Source organism: Bos javanicus, chromosome 21 (assembly GCF_032452875.1).
Source record: "Bos javanicus breed banteng chromosome 21, ARS-OSU_banteng_1.0, whole genome shotgun sequence".
NCBI lineage: Eukaryota > Metazoa > Chordata > Mammalia > Artiodactyla > Bovidae > Bos > Bos javanicus.
In genome coordinates this window covers 21,682,404-21,703,145 of record NC_083888.1, presented here as the reverse complement: position 1 = coordinate 21,703,145, position 20,742 = coordinate 21,682,404, and the positions used below count along the sequence as shown (strand labels likewise).

At 43.1% G+C, this 20,742-nt stretch overlaps 1 protein-coding gene across 1 annotated transcript in view; it reads left to right on the top strand.

Annotated features, from left to right (window-relative positions):
* Positions 1-19,875, top strand: part of IQGAP1 (IQ motif containing GTPase activating protein 1) — a 107,129-nt gene extending 87,254 nt beyond the window's left edge. Inside the window, exons 27-38 of the mRNA XM_061394505.1 lie at positions 223-363; positions 454-538; positions 1,883-2,115; positions 2,927-3,059; positions 4,772-4,874; positions 5,544-5,679; positions 6,073-6,160; positions 8,186-8,398; positions 9,142-9,308; positions 11,301-11,423; positions 15,118-15,226; positions 17,587-19,875. Coding sequence (XP_061250489.1) covers positions 223-363; positions 454-538; positions 1,883-2,115; positions 2,927-3,059; positions 4,772-4,874; positions 5,544-5,679; positions 6,073-6,160; positions 8,186-8,398; positions 9,142-9,308; positions 11,301-11,423; positions 15,118-15,226; positions 17,587-17,700 — 1,645 coding nt within the window. The 3' untranslated portion in view covers positions 17,701-19,875. The remainder of the gene's footprint in view (positions 1-222; positions 364-453; positions 539-1,882; positions 2,116-2,926; positions 3,060-4,771; positions 4,875-5,543; positions 5,680-6,072; positions 6,161-8,185; positions 8,399-9,141; positions 9,309-11,300; positions 11,424-15,117; positions 15,227-17,586) is intronic.
* The last annotated feature ends 867 nt before the right edge of the window (positions 19,876-20,742 follow it).

Genomic DNA, 20,742 nt, shown 5'->3' with positions numbered 1-20,742 from the left:
AGAGTCTTCAACACCACAGTTAGAAAGCATCAGTTTTTTGGCACTCAGCCTTCTTTGTGGTCCAACTCTCACATCTGTACATGACTACTGGAAGAACCATAGTGTTGACTAGATGGACCTTTGTCCAAGAAAGGAAAATCTGTCACTGCTTCTACTTTTTCCCCTTCTATATGCCATGAAGTTATGGTCTAACATACTTGGGGGTAATTTTTGCTTTCCCAGCAAACTGCCCTATGACGTGACCCCAGAACAGGCCCTATCTCATGAGGAAGTCAGGACGCGGCTAGACAATTCCATCCGGAACATGCGGGCTGTGACTGACAAGTTCCTGGCAGCCATCATCAGCTCTGTGGACAAAATCCCGTGAGTGTCGCCCGCTGTGGCCCCCTTAGAGCCCAGCACTAGTGGCCTCCAGCTCCCAGTCCTTCTCACCAAGTTTTGTCTACCCTACAGCTACGGGATGCGCTTCATTGCCAAAGTGCTGAAGGACTCCTTACACGAGAAGTTCCCTGATGCTGGTGAGGATGAGCTGTTGAAGGTAAGACCAAAAGCTGGCATGTTCTTTCCCTTCCGATAATAGCCCTTGGAGGGAAAAGTGCCCAGACCAAGCCTGGCCTTCGACCTTCACTTTGTTTGTTTTAGTCGCTTAGTTGTGACTGCCCCTGTGAGAACCCATGGACTGGCCTGCTGGTCTCTGTCCATGGGATTCTCCAGGCGAGAATACTGGAGCGGGTTGCCATTTCCTTCTCCAGGACTAAGCCTGACCTTGAAAATGAAAAGTAAAGGTGAAAGTCTCTCAGTCGTGTCCAGCTCTTTGCGACCCCATGAACTATACAGTCCATGGAATTCTCTAGGCCAGAATACTGGAGTGGGTAGCTGTTCCCCTCCTTAGACCTTTAGTAATAAGGACCTTAGCATAGATTTTGTCAGTAGCTTGCCATTGAGCCTGAGGTTTTGAAAGTGATTGTAAACAGTAAGTGATACCTCTTTTAGTTCCTGTATAGTTCCTATGTTGTTTGAATGGCACATGGCTATCAACCAAGTGGAGAAGATGGATTTTTCTGTCTTGAGATAGCATTTCTTTGAGTCCTGTCTTTTTGCTGAAGACTTGCTCCCTCTGCTGGTGGCCAGATGAATGGTAGCAAGCACAGTTTGCGCTAAGGCTGTTGCTGATGACTCTTTCTTACTCAGCTGTGCTCCCTCTTTTTTTTTTTTCCTTAATCTGAACGCTTTTTTCTTCTCTCCTAGCTCTCTGCTTTCCTACAGTGAGGCCTCGATTCTAGACTTTCTGTTCAGGTGAATTCATTTTCTTTTTTTCTGAATGCAACTCCAGGGGAAATGCTTTGACTGTCTTTGAATTCTTCTGTAGAAGAGATATGTGTTGAGTGGCTTTGATTTCAGAGGCATTAACTTGTCTGCCTTTGACGTCTGCAGCATGAGGATGGTGGGGGTTGGACAGATGACGCTAGGTCATGTTCAAGGATTTGTTTTAGCTTCTTAGAATGAGTGCCCACCTCCATGGTAATGAAAAGTACATGTGGCTGACACGGCTTTATCTGCTGCCGTGATATGTGGACAAAGAATGCCCTAAAATGCTCGATAACAGACTTCATGTCTACCATTTTTACCTTCAGAATCTGTTCTTTCATTGTAGTGATTTTCAATTCTGTTCTCATTTTCTTTTTTTTCCCTGCATCCAGTTGAGGGATTTGGTCATTTTAGTTTCAGGCCTTGAGAAAAGGGGTGTGTGTGTGTGTGTAGAGTGTTCCTCCCCCCCCACCCCCCCCACAGGGCCACATATTCTGGTTTTGTTAGCAAAGTCATTTGTGGCTTACTTGTTGAAGTGGCTTTTAACACCCATTTCTTTTTCCTTTGTTCCCAGATTATTGGCAACTTGCTTTACTACCGATACATGAATCCAGCCATTGTTGCTCCTGATGCCTTTGACATCATTGACCTGTCGGCAGGAGGCCAGCTCACCACAGACCAACGTCGCAATCTCGGGTCCATTGCCAAGATGCTCCAGCACGCAGCTTCCAATAAGATGTTCCTGGGAGATAACGCTCATTTGAGCATTATTAATGAATACCTCTCCCAGTCCTACCAGAAATTCAGGTAAGGAGAAAGGGATGAGGTACATAAAAGACTCTGTGGGTGTGTTTCTAACTCTTAAGGGTAAAAACGAGATGAAATACCACACCCAGAATTCCCTGGACCACAGTACCATAGGATACGTGCCTGATGCGCTCAGAGCTCCAGATGATGATGAGGAACATATGCGAGCTATTAAAATGTGTTCTGGACTTCCCTGGTGGTCCAGTGATTGAGAATCCGCCCGCCAGTGCAGGGGACATGGGTTGGATCCCTGGTCTGGAAAGATTTCACATGCTGTGGAGCAACTAAGCCCATGTCCCGCACTGAGAGAAAGCCTGTGAGCAGCAGCAAAGACCCAACAGAGCCAAAATAGAAATGAAAAATAATATTTAAAAAATATTTTTAAAAAGTAAAATGTGTTCCTATGAAATAGACAATACTTAACATAAACATAATGTCTACATAGGCATGTGTTACTTTGCAGTCAGAGGAGAATTGGAGAGCACTTTTAGTATTTGTAAGTTAATCACTGAGTCGTGAGTTCAGGGCGTTGTCTTCGAGAGTTGGGTCCACTAACAACAACTGGTGTTTGAGAACCGTCTTAAATTACGGTTGAGTGGTTCTTGTGGGCAGAACTAGAATAAAGTGGAAAGAGCACCAACGTCCCAGGGCTGTCAGGCACAACGGACATGCTGTGGTTTCTCTCGAGTCAACCGTCTTGCCTGGCTTCTGTTTGAACTCACCGTTCTAAGGGTTTGTGGGGTGTCCTTCCTTCATCAGCTTCTTAAACGCGTGGTACTTGTTGGGGCCCGGTTCCTGTGTTTATTTTCAGACGGTTTTTCCAAACTGCTTGTGATGTCCCAGAGCTTCAGGATAAGTTTAATGTGGACGAATACTCCGACTTAGTGACCCTCACCAAGCCAGTGATCTACATCTCCATCGGCGAGATCATCAACACCCACACGGTAAGTATTCTTCAGTGACGTAATTCCATTGCTCTGTCTTAATTGCCTTCTCTGGCTGCTGCCCACTGTCTCTGGACGCCAGATACCTCCCCATCCTTAGATCTTACTGACATTACATCTGCCTTGTTTCTTATCTTCCTTTGCTTATTTTTCTTAACTTTCTCCAAGTGATCCCCAGGCCACCTGTGTCAATATCATCTGGGCTGGCTATTAAAAACGAAATTTCCGGAACCCCACCTCAGGCCAGCTGAATCAGAAGCCCCATGGGTGGGCTTCAGAATTTCTGTTGTGACCCCTGATATAGTGACTGGATAAAATACTGTTTTTACAATTCATTCCTTTTCCCCTTTGGGGGCATATAGAACATGAAATGAGGAAGTAAAATAAAATTTCAGTGATTGTAATTTTTGACGACATCACCATGTAGGATTTGGCGAATGGCCCTGAATTAATAATAATGTTGATCTGATGCACTTTTCTCTGAATTAAAAGATATTATATACCAGAAGCTTTACGCGAAAGCATGAGTATGAGTCATTTGAACTGGTTGTAGAGTACATTGATAACTTGAGTATTGAAGTCTGTGAGCTTCCTTGTTCTTTCTTCTGTAGTAAAGTCGCTCAGTCATGTCTGACTCTTTGCGACCCCATGGACTTTAGCCTACCAGGCTCCTTTGTCCATGGGATTTTCCAGGCAACAGTACTGGAGTGGATTGCCATTTCCTTCTCCAGGGGATCTTCCCAACCCAGGGATCGAACCCAGGTCTCCTGCATTGCAGGCAAATGCTTTACCGTCTGAGCCACTAGTGAGGCTAGTTTTCTTCTGTATGGTGCATTTAAATCCTTTATAGCTGGTACTGAGATGGGAAACAGTGGAAACAGTGTTAGACTTTATTTTTGGGGGCTCCAAAATCACTGCAGATGGTGACTGCAGCCATGAAATTAAAAGATGCTTACTCCTTGGAAGGAAAGTTATGACCAACCTAGATGGCATGTTCAAAAGCAGAGACATTACTTTGCCAACAAAGGTCCGTCTAGTCAAGGCTATGGTTTTTCCTGTGGTTATGTATGGATGTGAGAGTTAGTCTATGAAGAAGGCTGAGTGCCGAAGAATTGATGCTTTTGAAGTGTGGTGTTGGAGAAGACTCTTGAGAGTCCCTTGGACTGCAAGGAGATCCAACCAGTCCATTCTGAAGGAGATCAGTCCTGGGATTTCTTGGGAAGGAATGATGCTAAAGCTGAAACTCCAATACTTTGGCCACCTCATGTGAAGAGTTGACTCATTGGAAAAGACTCTGATGCTGGGAGGGATTGGGGGCAGGAGGAGAAGGGGACGACAGAGGATGAGACGGCTGGATGGCATCGCTGACTCGATGGACGTGAGTCTGAGTGCACTCCAGGAGTTGGTGATGGACAGGGAGGCCTGGCGTGCTGCGATTCATAGGGTCACAAAGAGTCGAACACGACTGAGTGACTGAACTGACTGACTGAGAGAGTACCAGTATTTCTTCTTCATACATCACAGGCCAGCATGTTGCTCTATGTGTCATGTTGTTTATTTGGGTCAGTCTGTTGAGGATTAACTTGTCAGTTCTTGAAAACACAGGAGTTTTCTTATCTAACCTCTTTTGTGCTGTTAGGTGGTCTGGGTGGGGCTGGGGGATGGTGGGTTGAGTGTGTGAATGGAATTGACCCTTGGATGTGTGGCTGCAGCTCCTGTTAGACCACCAGGATGCCATTGCCCCGGAGCACAATGATCCGATCCACGAGCTGCTGGACGACCTCGGCGAGGTGCCCACCATCGAGTCCCTGATAGGTAAGGTTCCGACGTAACTGCCTGGAAGCTGGAGATGGGGAGCGTGGCAGGAGTGCTGTGATTGTCTCCTCATCTGTCTCCACGCTGTTCGTGCTCCAATTACACATCAGGGAAGAAATGAGGTGCCATCCCCATCTGTTAGGAACTGAAGTCCAGTGGATAATGGACTCAAATATAATGCATATTATAAATGCTCAGATATAATACATATCTGAGGATGAGATGGTTGGGTGGCATCACCAATTCATTGGACATGAACTTGGACAAACTCTGGGAGATGGTGAGGGACAGGGAGGCCTGGCCTGCTGCAGTCTGTGGAGTCACAACAAGTCAGACACAACTTAGCAGCTGAACAGCAGGAACAATACGTATAATCATGTAACTAGAAATGATAAGTCCTATAAAGGAAATGAACAGGATATTTTGAGAGAGAAATATTACAGTGTTGATTTGTCAAACATTTATTATTTTATTAGGGATCCTTTGTCTTAATCATTTGGCATAATATTTTTTTTCTCACTAAAGGATATCCTTGCCACAAGGTACATATTGGCTGGTTCAACTGTCTTCTTAAACTTGCATTTTCTTTTATTTGAATTATCATCTATTCTCCAATGTCTTTTCTCTTTATTATATTGATTTATTTTTCCTACCCTTCCAAAACTTTAGGAGAAGGTGCTGGCAATTTAAATGACCCAAATAAGGAGGCACTGGCTAAGACGGAAGTGTCTCTCACACTGACCAATAAGTTCGATGTGCCTGGAGATGAGAATGCAGAAATGGACGCTCGGACCATCTTACTGAAGTGAGGATTGAAAGGAGGAGGAGCGGAGTGACTGTAACCCAGTGATCACGCCTGTCCCTTGGTCTTGCTGAACGAGTCCACTTGTTCATACCTAAAATGACCTTGGCCATTTAAGCCCAATACAATTCTGGTCATCTCCTGTAGTATAGTTGGCACAGAACTTACCTGCCTTATTTGCTAATGAGATGCTGAAATGAATTTGCATCTCTGAGATCCTGACCTTAGTGCCCACTCTGTCATAGCTGCAGGAGTGATCCTGGGGCTTCGCGTACCTGTGTTAGGGCTGCCCAGTGGGACTCTGGGAGGCGGTGTTTGTTCTGCTCCTGCTGAGGTCCCTTCAAGAGGAAGCAGGACAGGTGCTAATGTTCAGATGTCTCCTGAATCTCCTTTCAGCACAAAACGCTTAATTGTGGATGTCATCCGGTTCCAGCCGGGAGAGACCTTGACTGAAATCCTAGAAACACCAGCCACCAGTGAACAGGTAAAGTTTGGGGGTTATCGTGTACCGTAATTAGATGGACAGGTGCTCCTGTGGGGGGCATGTGACAGGGGTGACACAGATGGCGAGAGGCGGTCACTGGGAGGTGGGCCTGCATGTGTCTGCAGATGGCAGCATTCGGGGCTTCCTGAGAAAGCTGTTGGTCCCTAAATCCAGAGGTAGATGTTTCTAGGGCACAGAGCTCACTGGCACTTGCACACAGTCTGTTTGTGTGCTTTAATTTAACCTGAAACAGAATCAGTGAGTCTGCCCAGAAATTTATTGAATATTGTATTTCTAAAATTTTAAAAAATTTTATTGTTTTATTTTTTGGCTGTGCTGGGTCTTTGTTGCTATATGAGGGCTTTCTCTGTTTGCCGTGAGCATGGGCTTCTGACTGCAGTGGCTTCTCTTGTTGCAGAGCACAGGCGGTAGGGCATGAGGGCTTCAGTAGTTCTGGAGCATGGGCTTAGTCGCCCCGAAGCATGTGGGATCTTCCCAGACCAGGGATCGAACTCATGTCTTCTGCATTGGCAGGTGGATTCTTAACCACTGGACCGCCAGGGAAGTCCTATAGTTAGAATTCTGCTAAATGCCTTGGTAGGTAGGAGAGAAGAGTAGAATATGGCTCCTGAGTTCTGTGAACTCATGATACATTTTGATATATGTGACATACAAACTGAAACAATTAGAAAACCACTGAAAATTCACCATGGTCTTGATCCTAAAAATAATAAAAATTAAGAAAGGGGCCAGTGAGGAGCAAAGCATCAGGAAGGTATGGGGCTTGAACCAAGGTTCCTCATTTCACAGATGACAAAACTGAGACCCCCTTGAGGTTAAATAACTTGCCCACGATCATTTGCTTACAGTAGCAGAACCAAACTTGGATCTGGTTCTGTCTGACTCCAGTTCATGCTCTTTATATCACATGATAAGCAGTAGTTTTGATATTAGAAGAAAAGGGAATATTGGGAAAGGAATTGCTCCAGGTTGGGAAAAATCACAACCTTTCTGAGTATAAACATCCATAGTATAAACAATTCAAAATAGGGTCCCAGAACCTTAGCCACATGCTAGGATCTGTCAGCATAGAGGTGATCATTGAGGTTTTGAGAGAGAACAGTCATAAAGAAAGGACCCTGGGTCCTTTGGAGGCACCAGCCCTTGCTAGGACAAGGAAGGTGTGCAGAGAAGATGAGCAAGGCAACAGCTAAGAGAAGGCACTGGATTTGGGGTGAGAGGAATGGTAACGAGAACTGGTGATGATAGCCAGACTTTGAGGACAGTGCTGAAAGAAGGGGAAGGCAGGTGTGGATCGTTTGTTGGGTGGGAACACAACAGACAGACGTTGGTTGGTGACTAGGAGAAATACCAGATACAAGAAGGGTCTCTTCGCTGGCGTTTGCAGCATGTTTGAAAGCAGAGGGCAGGCTTGAAGGTGATCCAGCTGTGACGAGGTGGGGGAATAAAACATTAACCCCCACTGGCATTGCATTGGTGTGACTGTCACATTCATCACGCCAGGTTTCAAGTAAAAGTAAATGGTTTCCATATCCCACATGCGATAGGGAAAGAGTAAGGGATTTTGCATGCAGTAGAGTTCAATCTCCTGATTAAACTTCGGAGTCCAGGAAAGAAGCCAGCATCTTGGGACTTCCCTGACAGCCCAGTCGTTAAGACTTCGCCTTCCAATACAGAGGGTATAGGTTCAGTCCCTGGTCAGGGAGCTAAGATCCTGCACGCCTCACAGCCAAAAAACCGAAACCATATTGTGACAGGTTCAATAAAGATTTTTTTAATGGTCAACATAAAAAAAAAGGACGCCAACATCTAGCTTCATAGGTGTTTCTCTTCTAGATGAAAGGAGAACGGCCTCTGCTTCATGCAGTTTGTCTCCTGTTGGGCTGGGGGACGGGGGCTATAAATTTGTTACCCTCTGTTTCTAGAATAGAGTGTGTGAGCTGTATAGGCTCCGGTGTGGGTTAGGGTGGAGGCCCTCCACGACATCCTCTTTTCTTGCTGTAGGAAGCAGAGCATCAGCGGGCCATGCAGAGACGCGCCATCCGTGACGCCAAAACTCCGGACAAGATGAAGAAGTCCAAAACCATAAAGGAAGACAGCAGCCTCAGTCTTCAAGAGAAGAAGGAGAAGATCCAGTCAGGCTTGAAGAAGCTCACAGAGCTCGGCACCGTAGACCCAAAGAACAGATACCAGGAGCTGATCAATGACATCGCCAGGGTATGGCATTTAGGGGACAGCAGTGGCCTGGCCGTGTTGAAAGCTGTCTCAGAGGCTTGTGGGGACACGTTAGCTGTTCCAGGGGCAACATACCTTTAGTTCACGGGCCGATTCAGGTCCTCTCCTCCCGGGAATCGCTTCTGGCCCTTCCAGCATAAGGTCCCAGCCTGCCCTCCCATGGCTTATTCCATGGCCTAAATCAGTAGGAGGAACAGCCTGATTAGAGTTTCCTGTGTCTCAGTTTGTCTTTTGACCTTAAAGAATCCCTCTGGCTCTTTTTAATGATAACTGTGCAATAGAAATTCGCTTCAGATCGATTATCACATCCTAGATTTGTGTGAGTCTTCTCAAGTAAGGGGCTCTGGTGCAGGCCAAGGAATTTATGCGTCCTCTGCTGTTGCACTAAAGGCACACCACACACACCTCGCAGCTTGGTACTTGTTATATTAAAATTATTTTTTTCTCCCTCTCCTGACAACGTATTTAAGATGTATAAACAAGCTTTGCAAGTTGATTCTGAGACCGTCTGTGAAAGTAACCCATTTTCCCTGCCTCTAGAAAATAGAGATGGGGGGAAAATGGATAAGGTCTGAATTTCTTTGTTAATTTTTGAGCATAAAACTGCTGCCTATGATGAACATGTGGTCAAGCAAGGCCGAGTTAAACACTGCCAGATTCTAGTGTTAATGGTTCGAGAAGCACATGACATCATTATTTTTGTGATTTTAATAATTATGTCTCAGGATATTCGGAATCAGCGGAGATACCGACAGAGGAGGAAGGCTGAGCTGGTGAAACTGCAGCAGACATACGCTGCCCTGAACTCTAAGGCCACCTTTTATGGAGAGCAGGTGGACTACTATAAAAGCTACATCAAGACCTGCCTGGATAACTTAGCCAGCAAGGGCAAGTGAGTATTTTTATAATGAATCAATGTCAGGGGAAGACGCAGAGGCAACTAAAGTGAGTGACATTGGCGCTTTTTACTGACAACACACTGGATCTGTTTATTGCATTAGTCCTTTGTTTGGCTTCTAACCGTTTGTAATTTCCTAGTTCCATTTATTATGTGTGCGTGCGTGCTAAGTCACTTCAGTCGTGTCCAACTTTTGTGACCCCATGGACTGTAGCCTGCCAGGTTCCTCTTTCCATGGGATTTCCCAGGCAAAGATACCGTAATGGGTTGCCATTTCCTTCACCAGGGGATTTTCCCGACCCAAGGATCGAACCCAAGTCTCTTACATCTCCTGCATTGGCAGGCAGGTTCTTTACCACTGAGCCACCCAGGAAGCCCTCCATTTGTTATGGTATGGTGTAAATAAATAGTGTGTGGAGGGTTTCAAGGATGCTTCTTTCTAAACATCCTGTGCTCCAAAGTATCTTCTCGGCCCTAGAAATTAAAGAACCTTGTAAAGGGGTCATTTAGTGGCCCCTAAACCAGGATGTGCCTCAAAACTCACTTAAGAAACAATATTAATATAAATAGTTAAATTCCTTGGCCTCAGTACTTCCTGAGCACAGGCTCCCAGACCATGATTTTTTCTCAGCTTCCAAGGAAGAACTGATGCAGCCTCCTTGGTGCTGGCCACAAACCATCAGTCTGCCCATTTTTCAGGGAGGGAAATTGAAAATCCATAGAGGTGAAGTGATTAAGCATAGGTTCTGCTTGCTAGAAGGCTATTTATTATTTACTCCCAACTTTTCATTTTGAGACTTTTCAAACCCCAGAAAAATCTATGAACAGAACCATAAGCACCCATGTACCTTTCAGCTGTCAATCGATGCACTGTGTTTAGCCCATCAGCTTCCCCTCTCCCTAGCCTGCTTACTCTTCCCATCTGTGTCTTTTCTCTCCCTCCCTGAAGACTTCCCAAAGTAAGGCAGGGCTGACGTGAAGGGGTAAAAATCAGATTCACGTAGCTGAGCCCACGGAGTTGGCGCCTCTATCCTTCTGAAATGTCCCTGTCATTCTCTGAGCAGCTCTTGACTTTGTGACATAAGATGTTTCTGGTTCAGTTTGTATTTTCCCCTCTCCAGGCTTGGAATCAGCTATTTTTCCAAACATCCTTTGTTCCTTTTAATGAAGAATGGTATTTAGAAACCGAAATCTAGGGACTAGATGTGCTCATTGCCAGAGCCATTATTGTTTCAGGCCTTCTAAGCAGACAGAGCTAGGCTCTCATTTCCTTTTTAATGGCTGCATGGTATTCCACTGTGGAGATAAAGTAACCGCTGAGTCAGTTCTCCATCACAGACATTGACGTTGTTTCCAGTTACTTATTATAAAAAATTCTGTTAACAAATAGCCTCTTGTGCATATATCATTTTGCAAATGTAGGCATATTTTTTTAAGATAAATTTCTAGAAATGTAATTGCCAGCTTCAAAATGTTATGTAGTTGTGATTTTGATAGATACTCAGTTGCCAGCTGTAGGGATTATTACTTTTTATACAACTACCAGCTTTTCTGTCCCATTTCTTGAGAGCCCTCCCTCGAGAGTCCCAGATCCTGTTCTCGTTCGTCTCAGTTCCTCCCTAGCTTACTTTTCTTACCGCTTCTTGCCTTGATTATCCCAGTGGCCTGCTAACATCTGTTTCTTTTTCCTTGTTCCCATTCCTCTGTGTTGCTATGCTGACTTAAACTTTTTTAAAAATTACACATTCTAAGGTATTTTTTTTTTCTTCTTCATAGCCAAGGGGGCTAAGAGTGACTCCTGTGGGATTCCCTTCAGTATAGTTCCCTGAAGTAGAAATCCTCGCATTCATTTGCCATTTTAGAATTGCTTTGTTACTTACGCTTGGGTTTGGGAAGTTTGTTTTCCAACCTCATATCCTTGAGTGACCAACAGAGATTCACAGTAGATAGTAACTTATAGAAAGTGACATAATGTGGTCTTTACAGGGTCTCCAAAAAGCCTAGGGAAATGAAAGGGAAGAAAAGCAAAAAGATCTCTCTAAAATACACGGCAGCAAGACTGCATGAAAAAGGAGTTCTTTTGGAAATTGAGGACCTGCAAGTGAATCAGTGAGTATTTACTTTTTAACTTTATTTTATATATTGATTATTTTTGTTTCTGTGTTTGTCATAGCTTTATCTTATTGACTTTCTCTTATCTGGATAATCATTATTATATTTTATGTGTGTTTGTAATTGATTAATTAATCAGTTATATGCAGAATTTGGCCTAATACCCAGAGTTAGTTGGTCTTTCATAGAAGGGAATGTATTTGTATCTTTTCCCTAATAGGCCTCTATTCACATAAAGGTTATTCACTCACTTTCCTACTTTTTTTTTTCTAACATAAATTGGAATGATACTGTTTATAGTCATGTATCCAGCTTTTTCCTCATTACATGTTGTGAGCATTTTTCACATAGTTTGAATGACCACATAATTTTTAATACTATAGTTTTAATTTAACCATTTACCTATTATAGAATATTTTAAGTTGATTTTACTTTTTACAATATTACACATGTAATGACACCTTTATAATGTAATCTTTGATTCTACCTCTGAGTATTTATTTTATGATAGATGCCTAATGCAATTTCTGGTCAGTGTATAATTTTTTTTATTGTGAAAAACACAAAACATAGAATTTACCATCTTAACTATTTTTTTTAAGTAGTTTTTGGCCACACTGTGAGGCATGTGTGATCTTAGTTCCTCAACCAGGGATCGAATTCATGCTGCGTGCATTGGAAGCTGGAGTCTTACTTAACCGTGGACCGCCAGGGAGGTCCCTTTGAACGGCTTTTAAGTGTGTGGTTCAGTAGCGTTAAGTGCATTCACATTGTTGTGCAGCCCGTCTCCAGAACCTTTTCATCTTAGAAAACTGAAACTGTACCCATTAAATTACAACTCCCATTTCCCGTTTCCCCCAGCCCTGGGAAACCAGCATTCTCCTCTCTGATTCTATAAGTCTGACTCCTAGTTGCCTCATACAAGGGGAATAATATACTTGTTTTTTGTGTCTGACTTTCTTCAGTTAGCATGATGTCCTCAGGGCTCATGCAGGTTGTAACCTGTGACAGGTTTTCTTCCTTTTTAAGCCTGAGTCGCTTTTCACTGTATGTGTGAACCACATTTTGCTTATCCATTTGTCCCTTGATGGACATATGGGTTGCTTCCATCTTTTTGCTGTTGTGAATAATGTTACACTGAACATGGAAGTACAAATCTCTCTTGAGACCCTGCTGTCAGTTCTTTTTGATGTATACCTAGAAGTGAAATTACTGGATCATATGATAAAGTCTATTTTTAATATTTTTAGGAACTGCCATACTATTTTCCATAGCAGTTGAAAAAAATTTTTTAACTCACATGTATTAATATTACAAAATATTTTCAAACAGTGTCCGAAATGTGTACGAAAGTACTTCAGTTCAGTTCAGTCGCTCAGTCATGTCCAATTCTTTACGACCCCATGAATCACAGCACGCCAGGTCTCTCTGTCCATCACCAGCTCCCAGAGTTCACTCAGACTCACGTCCATTGAGTCGGTGATGCCATCCAGCCATCTCATCCTCTGTCGTCCCCTTCTCCTCCTGCCCCCAATCCCTCCCAGCATCAGAGTCTTTTCCAATGAGTCAACTCTTTACATGAGGTGGCCAAAGTACTGGAGTTTCAGCTTTAGCATCATTCCTTCCAAAGAACACCCAGGACTGATCTCCTTCAGAATGGACTGGTTGGATCTCCTTGCAGTCCAAGGGACTCTCAAGAGTCTTCTCCAACACCACACTTCAAAAGCATCAATTCTTCCGCGCTCAGCCTTCTCCACAGTCCAACTCTCGCATCCATACATGACCACAGGAAAAACCATAGCCTTGACTAGATGGACCTTTGTTGGCAAAGTAACGTGTCTGCTTTTGAATATGCCATCTAGGTTGGTCATAACTTTCCTTCCAAGGAGTAAGCATCTTTTAATTTCATGGCTGCAATCACCATCTGTAGTGATTTTGGAGCCCAGAAAAATAAAGTCTGACACTGTTTCCACTATTTGCCCATCTATTTGCCATGACGTGATGGGACCAGATGCCACGATCTTCGTTTTCTGAATGTTGAGCTTTAAGCCAACTTTTTCACTCTCCTCTTTCACTTTCATCAAGAGGCTTTTTAGTTCCTCTTCACTTTCTGCCGTAAGGGTGGTGTCATCTGCATATCTGAGGTTCTTGATATTTCTCCCAGCAATCTTGATTCCAGCTTGTGCTTCTTCCAGCCCAGCGTTTCTCATGATGTATTCTGCATATAAGTTAAATAAGCAGGGTGACAATATACAGCCTTGACGTACTCCTTTTCCTATTTGGAACCAGTCTGTTGTTCCATGTCCAGTTCTAACTGTTGCTTCCTGACCTGCATATGGGTTTCTCAAGAAGCAGGTCAGGTGATCTCGTATTCCCATCTCTTTAAGAATTTTCCACAGTTTATTGTGATCCACACAGTCAAAGGCTTTGGTATAGTCAATAAAGCAGAAATAGATGTTTTTCTGGAACTCTCTTACCTCAATAATTCTTTACCATAATTGAATAACAAAGCAATTTTTGATATTTTTGACTTAATAAATAAAAAAGCACTTTTAAATTTTGCATTTTTTAGAATTCTAGTTGAGGTTTTTGGGGGGGGGTGTGTGTGTATTTAAACATGGCTTATTATCTGTTTTCTCTGATTATTTTTTCAATTGAGCACCTTGGTGTTTTGGGTTTGTTTGTTTGTTTGTTTTTTAGATTAGCACTGTATGTGTTTTTCAGACCTGTTTCATAACTTATTATTTATTCCCTTCTTTTTTGTCATTATTTCCTTTTACTGTTCAGGTGCCTATCATTATTTAATAATTTGCTACCACAGACTTAGAAACCAGATGACAAACCAAACCAGTTAAAATAAAATTACTTATTACGTAAAATAACATCTTTATAAAACCGATGAGAGTCTCCTGTTGAGTAAAACGCGTGTGTTTTAGCCTGTGGACTCTGTAACCTCTCGTCTAGCTTCTCAGTGACCTCTTTTGCATCCTCCATGGTTCTCGGGTCTGTTTATGATAGATCAGTTTGCTCCATAGTTGAGTTCTGGAAATCTGGGGTGACACGCTTTGATCACCTAGAGAACAGCTTGCTCCCACCTTCTGGTGCCATAAAACTCCTGGGCATGTAACATGTTGCGAGTGAGTGGTGCCTTAAATATTTTCAGTAATAGCAGTTTATCTTTAGTAGTACTCAGTCCGTTTACATCTATAGCACCTACTCCTTCCAGAACACCTGCTATCTTGGTTCTTTTGGTTCTGACCCCTGCTTTGTTTGTGTACCATTTCCAGTCCTCAGACATGCTTGTTTTCAGACATCTGTCTTTTCCTCCTGCTCCTAGCCCCATCTCCTCTTGATTCTCCCTTTACTGTCACGTTTCGGGAGTGGCCACATGGAAGGCCAGGACGACTCCTGACGTCGTCCCTTCAGAGGTCACTGTGTCCTTCCTCACGGTGCCTCTCTCCGTGGGAAGCACGTTCTCCCAGGAGAGGTTGCCACCCTTCTCTCCAGATCCCAAAGCAGATGGTAATTACAGCATCAATATCACACACATCCCCACCTGTGAAAGCACTTTGCACCTTTATTTTGTCCCCCTTTTCATTGCTGAACACTGAGCTCATCTCCTTTCCAGACTTCACAGAATATTTTTATGTGAGAACACAAAAATCAAACCCTCATGTTGTGTTTCAAACAGGTTTAAAAACGTCATCTTTGAAATCAGTCCAACAGAAGAAGTTGGAGACTTCGAAGTGAAGGCCAAGTTCATGGGAGTTCAAATGGAGACGTTTATGTTACATTATCAGGTGGGTCTGCACGGGGTAAAACTGACAGCTCTGCGTGTGAGATAGTTGTGCCCTTGTCAGGGTAGGAAAGGGGAGAAAAGCAGACCCGTGTGAGGAAAGCTGCCACACTTGGCAGTGAGCTGAGGACTTCTGAGTGTCTGATTTGGTCTGTTTGGGCTAGTGAGCTTTTGCAGACGTATGAATCTCCAGAGAGCATACCTGAAGCTTCCACTTAGGGTTGCCACTAAATTAACGGGCACCTTGGACTTGAATAAAATGCTTAGGTACAGATCTCGACAGTACAAAATCATGAACTTTTTCAGTAGCTTGAAATCTCTTTTTCCCCCGTCTCATTTTGATTTGATATAGGGGGTTTAAAGGTATACTTCTGATAAGATGTGTGTAAATTGCATTTTTGTAAACTGAATCTCACTTTATATTTTGGGAACTTTTTTTTTTTTTTGAGAGAAAGCAACTTTTTACTGAGTGTAAGTTAATAAATAGGGATCACAGAACAAATAGCAGACAAACAGCGTGAGTTACATCAGAATGAAAAAAATAAATGATGGGCCTGGGTTTCCAGTCTGAAGCTGTTATGCAATATGACTCTTTTGGCCACACCATGCAGCTTTGGGATCTTAGTTCCCCCACCAGGAATTGAACCTAGGCCCCGGGCAATAAAAGTACCAAGTCCTAACTGCTGGACCACCAGGGAATTCCCCTCTGAATCCCTTTTTAAATTCAAGAATTCTGCAGTGAATCATTTTGTAACATAACTATCCCTAATTTTTATTTTGAAACATCTCTCTCTCTCTTTTTTTTTTTTTTTGCATTAAAAAACGTAAGGGCATTGAGAGGACTCCTGGGTAACGTCCAGCTTCCGTTAGTTCTGTGCACACAGTCTCCGTGGTTGGTACCCAGCTTATAATATTCCTCAGATGGCTGCACCCCGTCAGGCTGGGCAGGGGCCTTTCCCTGAAAGGAAATTCGGGCTCTTGCACATGTCGCTCTCCCTTCGTTGGGAGTTTTCCCCCGCTTTCTTCCTCTGTCATTCATTGAGGAATTTCAGGTTGTTACCACACCTAAAACTTGCCCCATCAGCCACACCACAGTCAGTTTCTCCTTCACCTCCATAGCCTGTAGAGCCAGCCCCTATTAACTACAGGCGTCAACTTACTTTCCTCTCGACTTCCAAACTGCAGACTCCTTAAGGACAGGTAGTATTTCTCTGTCTCCTTCTCAATGACCAGTAGACCCTCAAAACACATTAACAGTACAGATGTGAAATGATTTTATGATGCACCTAGCTAACTCAAGTCCTTACACAAAAAAGAGCCTCTTATTCCCTCAGTTTCACCAGATTTGTGTAGGTTGCCCATCCTGCCTCAGCGTGTCACTGCATGCACGGAATCGTTAGCTATGGAATGACCGCCGGGTGCAAGATGTTACAGTTCAGGTGATGCACCAGGGTCCTTGTCCAACTGGAGCCACTAAGATTTTTCCAAAAGATGAATTGGTTGAACTTTTGGGGTCCCTTCAAGCCCCTCTCTTTTTTAAAGATTTTTTTTGCAGTCTTTATTGAATTTGTTACAGTGTTGTTTCTGTTTTCTGTGTGTTTTTTTTGGCCCTGTGGCATGTGGGATCTTGGTCGCCCCCACCCAGGGATCGAACCCACACCCCCTGCTTTGGAAGGTGAAGTTTTAACCACTGGATCACTGAGAAGTCCTACCTTCAGGCCCTTTGATTCTTGCTGTTTCATTACCGGTCTTCCAAAGTTTGGGTGTGAGACCACTCTGATTTCCTCGGTTTGTTCTAAACAGTGGAGGGTAGTAGAGAAACAGGGCTTAGCTGTCAGATCCAGATTTACCACGTCTAGCTCTGTTCTGTTGGGCAGGTCATTTACCATCCCCCAGCCTCAGCAGCCTCATCTCTAAATCTGAGATAATCACTCCTGGTAGGATTTCTGACAGGACTTAAACAGACATCGTATAACATGCTCCTACATTGAGGAACATATAGTAAATGTAAAAAACATTTAGTCCTGTCTTCCCGTCTCGTTTAGGATAGGAAAGCTCTGTCATTTGAAAAGGAAATGAAGACTCTAATAGATAGTGTTGAGATGACATTACTGGCCTTATCTTGTGTTCAGGGGTTATTATGTCTCATCATGGATTGAAACGCTGTCACCTTCTCCAGGCGACATATCACTTAGACTAACGGGGCCGCAGCAGGCAGTTCCGTAGCTGGGGACTTGTGTCTCACCCCAGCTCACATCTGGTGCACAAGGCAGGCCTCGTCCCTTCCGGATCCCTCCCTACTCATGTCCCTCCTTTTCTTGTCCCACGGACTTGATTAACCATCAGAATGTTTTTTTTGAACAGGACCTGCTGCAGCTACAGTATGAAGGAGTCGCTGTCATGAAATTATTTGACAGAGCTAAAGTCAACGTCAACCTCCTCATCTTCCTTCTCAACAAGAAGTTCTACGAGAAGTAACAGCATTTGCTTCCAGCCCAGAAGGATGAAGAAAGGAGTGCCCAGCGGCAGCCTTTCTAGAGGTTCTTTACTTCTCGAAAACAAAGACCCAGCCCACACCATTGCCTCAGTCTAATATTGCCCCCAACTTCACAAGTTTAACTCCTCCCACTCAACAGGGACATTGGTCGTCCTTTCTTCATAGATTGTATTTCAGGCCCAGTCTGACCCATCTTGTTCCTTCATTCTCTTCTGTTAGGGAAGAGTGGGAACTGTCCTGAAATCTCTCATGTTGTTACAGTCTTAGAGGTTGCATTACTATAGTGTAAGCTTTGGTGTTTGTTTCTATTAGCAATAGGGACGGTGGGATTTGAATACTTGCTGTTTAGAAGTGGAAGCCATTAGCCCAATAACGTGCATACTTAGAAGACACATAGTTAAAATGTTAGATTATCCATAGTTATTAGGTTGTCACTTAAAAGTGAAGTTCCTTTATGTTTACTGTTCCATCAGGAAAATTGAAGGATATGGGGAGGCTTTGGTTGTCTTCCATTCTGTCTTCCTTTATGGCGGGAGCTAATAGAAGTCTCTGTTCTGTGTCCAAAGGAAGCATTTTCTAGAAAGAGAGGAATATTGTTTTAAAATTTCACCATTAAATTTGGGCAGTTCTCATCAGTGGATGAGAGAGTCCCGTTGTTAAAATTAAGCTATTTAGGTAAATTCAGAATGGTCTGAACACCTGCTTGTTTCTGTTGGTGCAAAAGATTGACTAGTTTCAGGCAAACAATCCACTCCATCCCTATGGCAAAGGAATGGGTTATCCCTAGTGTAGAATGTAACTGTTTTCAAAACTGTTTTATGTCTTAAGAGTGCCTTATGAAAGTGTAGATTTATTTCTTAAAGTGGGGGTGATAGGAATTTTAAAGATTTATATAATGCTTAAAAGTCTTTACTGTAAGAAAATGGTTTGGGTTTTTTTTTTAATTGGCTTATCTGTATATCTGAACTCTTAAAACTTTCTTATAGCTAAAACACTAGAGTTTATCTTCAGGGTTGCAGAGAGATTATCCTGCCTTAAACAGACTGAAACAAAACCAAACAAAAGCAGCCAAGCGATGTTACACGTGATATTAAAATCTGCTCCCCCCCTCTTTTTTTAAGTCTTTTCTCTTGCTGCCCACACTATGCCTTTATTTTATGAACTCTGTTTTTTAAATTTAGTCACAATTCAGTGCTAAACATTGAGCTCATGGAGCTTTCATTCTTAGATTAAAAGTCATATACTTTTTTAAAACAGTCTTTTTAATCCAGGAAAATATATTGAAATCATGCTACTGAGCCTCATTTCCTCTGATGTTTTGGTTCAGTGTTCTTGTATCGTAAAACATAAACTAACATTTAAAAATTTACTGATGTATATTTAAAGCCAATAAACTGTTTTCATTGATAACAAATCATGTGACGAGTCCCAGTCACAGGTGTTAAGTGTTGGAAGTGTGTTTTTCATGATAGACTGTTACTGAGTCAGGTCCCCGGGTGCAGCTGTACGAGTCTACACACCCCAGGCAGCCCACAGACAGGTGAAGAGGTGAGGTGTGGAGTGTCACGGAAAGAGTCTCCACTACCTTGACCTCATTTCTTGTGTTTTGCAAGACAATTTTTTTAGTAAATATTTTCCTCAGATTAAAAGAAGACGCCACTCTAAGTGGCATCGCCTCAAAAACTGGGACCAACCAAAATGTCAACTGTTTTACCTTAAAAGATGATGTTCAACCCAGATTCATGTCAGGCCCCAAAGGCCACGTCCATGACAGACAATGAGCAAAGTTCACAACTCTTCAATGAAGTATGATCTTTCAGTGATCTGTAAGGAGCATAGTTCCCTTGACACAAATGGCACAAACTACACCTCGAGAGTTTGGATGGTAACTGTGCATAATTACGGGGTTCACAGCATTGAGGATGCCCAGACAAAGTCAAGTCGTGGCATTAAAACCTGGTAGCTCTTTGTAATTTTAATTTATTAGCCATAGCAGTCTCTGTCTCAACTCTCTCCTCCTTTGACCTTCTCTTCAACCAGCCATCATGACATTTACCATGAATTTCCTCCCTCAAGAATTTGGACTGCCCGTCAGATTGTTGCCCCACACAATTGCCTCTGTATCTCTGTATGAAATAAAAGGTCATTCATTTGTTTTTGTGTTGATTTTCCTCAGTCTCATTGTTAGCAGTTCCTGCAGAACAGTGTTAACTAGAGTGAAGTTTAATAATTGAAAACCACAACAGAAAGCAACCCCTTCATAGTCTTTTTGAAAGAACAAACACAAATCAGCTATCTCAAAGCAATTTTTTTAACTTGTGAGCCTTTTTAAATATAAAATGCTTTAAGTAGCCTCAGCATAAAAAGAATTGGGGGTGTGGCAAGGTGGAGAACTAGCATAATGTCACTTAGTTCTTTTTTAAAATGAAAAAACCATCCAGGGAGTTCCCTGGTGGTCCAGTGGTTAAGACTGCTCTCCCAACGCAGGGGGCACCGGTTCAGACCCCTGGTCAGATCCCACGCGCCACATCTAAGGGTCCATGAGTGCAACTAAGACCCAACACAGCCTAAATAAATATTTTTTTAAAAAATCATCCAATTTTTCTTGAATCATTATTGGTGGACATTTCAATGTCAGTTCGGATCAGCCAATGGCTGGAAATTTCAAATTACAGTAGCATTAAATGTTTTATGGCAGTAGCACTCTAGGTCACAGCATGTCCCTCCGGGGACTTCTCCATTACCTACAAATCAGAAAAGACTATGGGACATTGGATATGGAAAAAGAAAACAGCAGCAAAAGGGAGGGAAAATAGCTGCCTTTTAAATAAGACCCCAAGGAGCAGCCGTACTTAGAAATAAAGGGTCTTCCCTGGTGGCTCAGTAGTAAAGAATCCGTGTGCCAATGCGGGAGACTAAGGTTCGATCCCTGGTCTGGGAAGATCCCACTTGCCGTGGGGCATCTAAGCCCGTGCGCCACGACTACTGAGTATGCTCTGGAGCTTGTGCTCCACCCGAGAAGG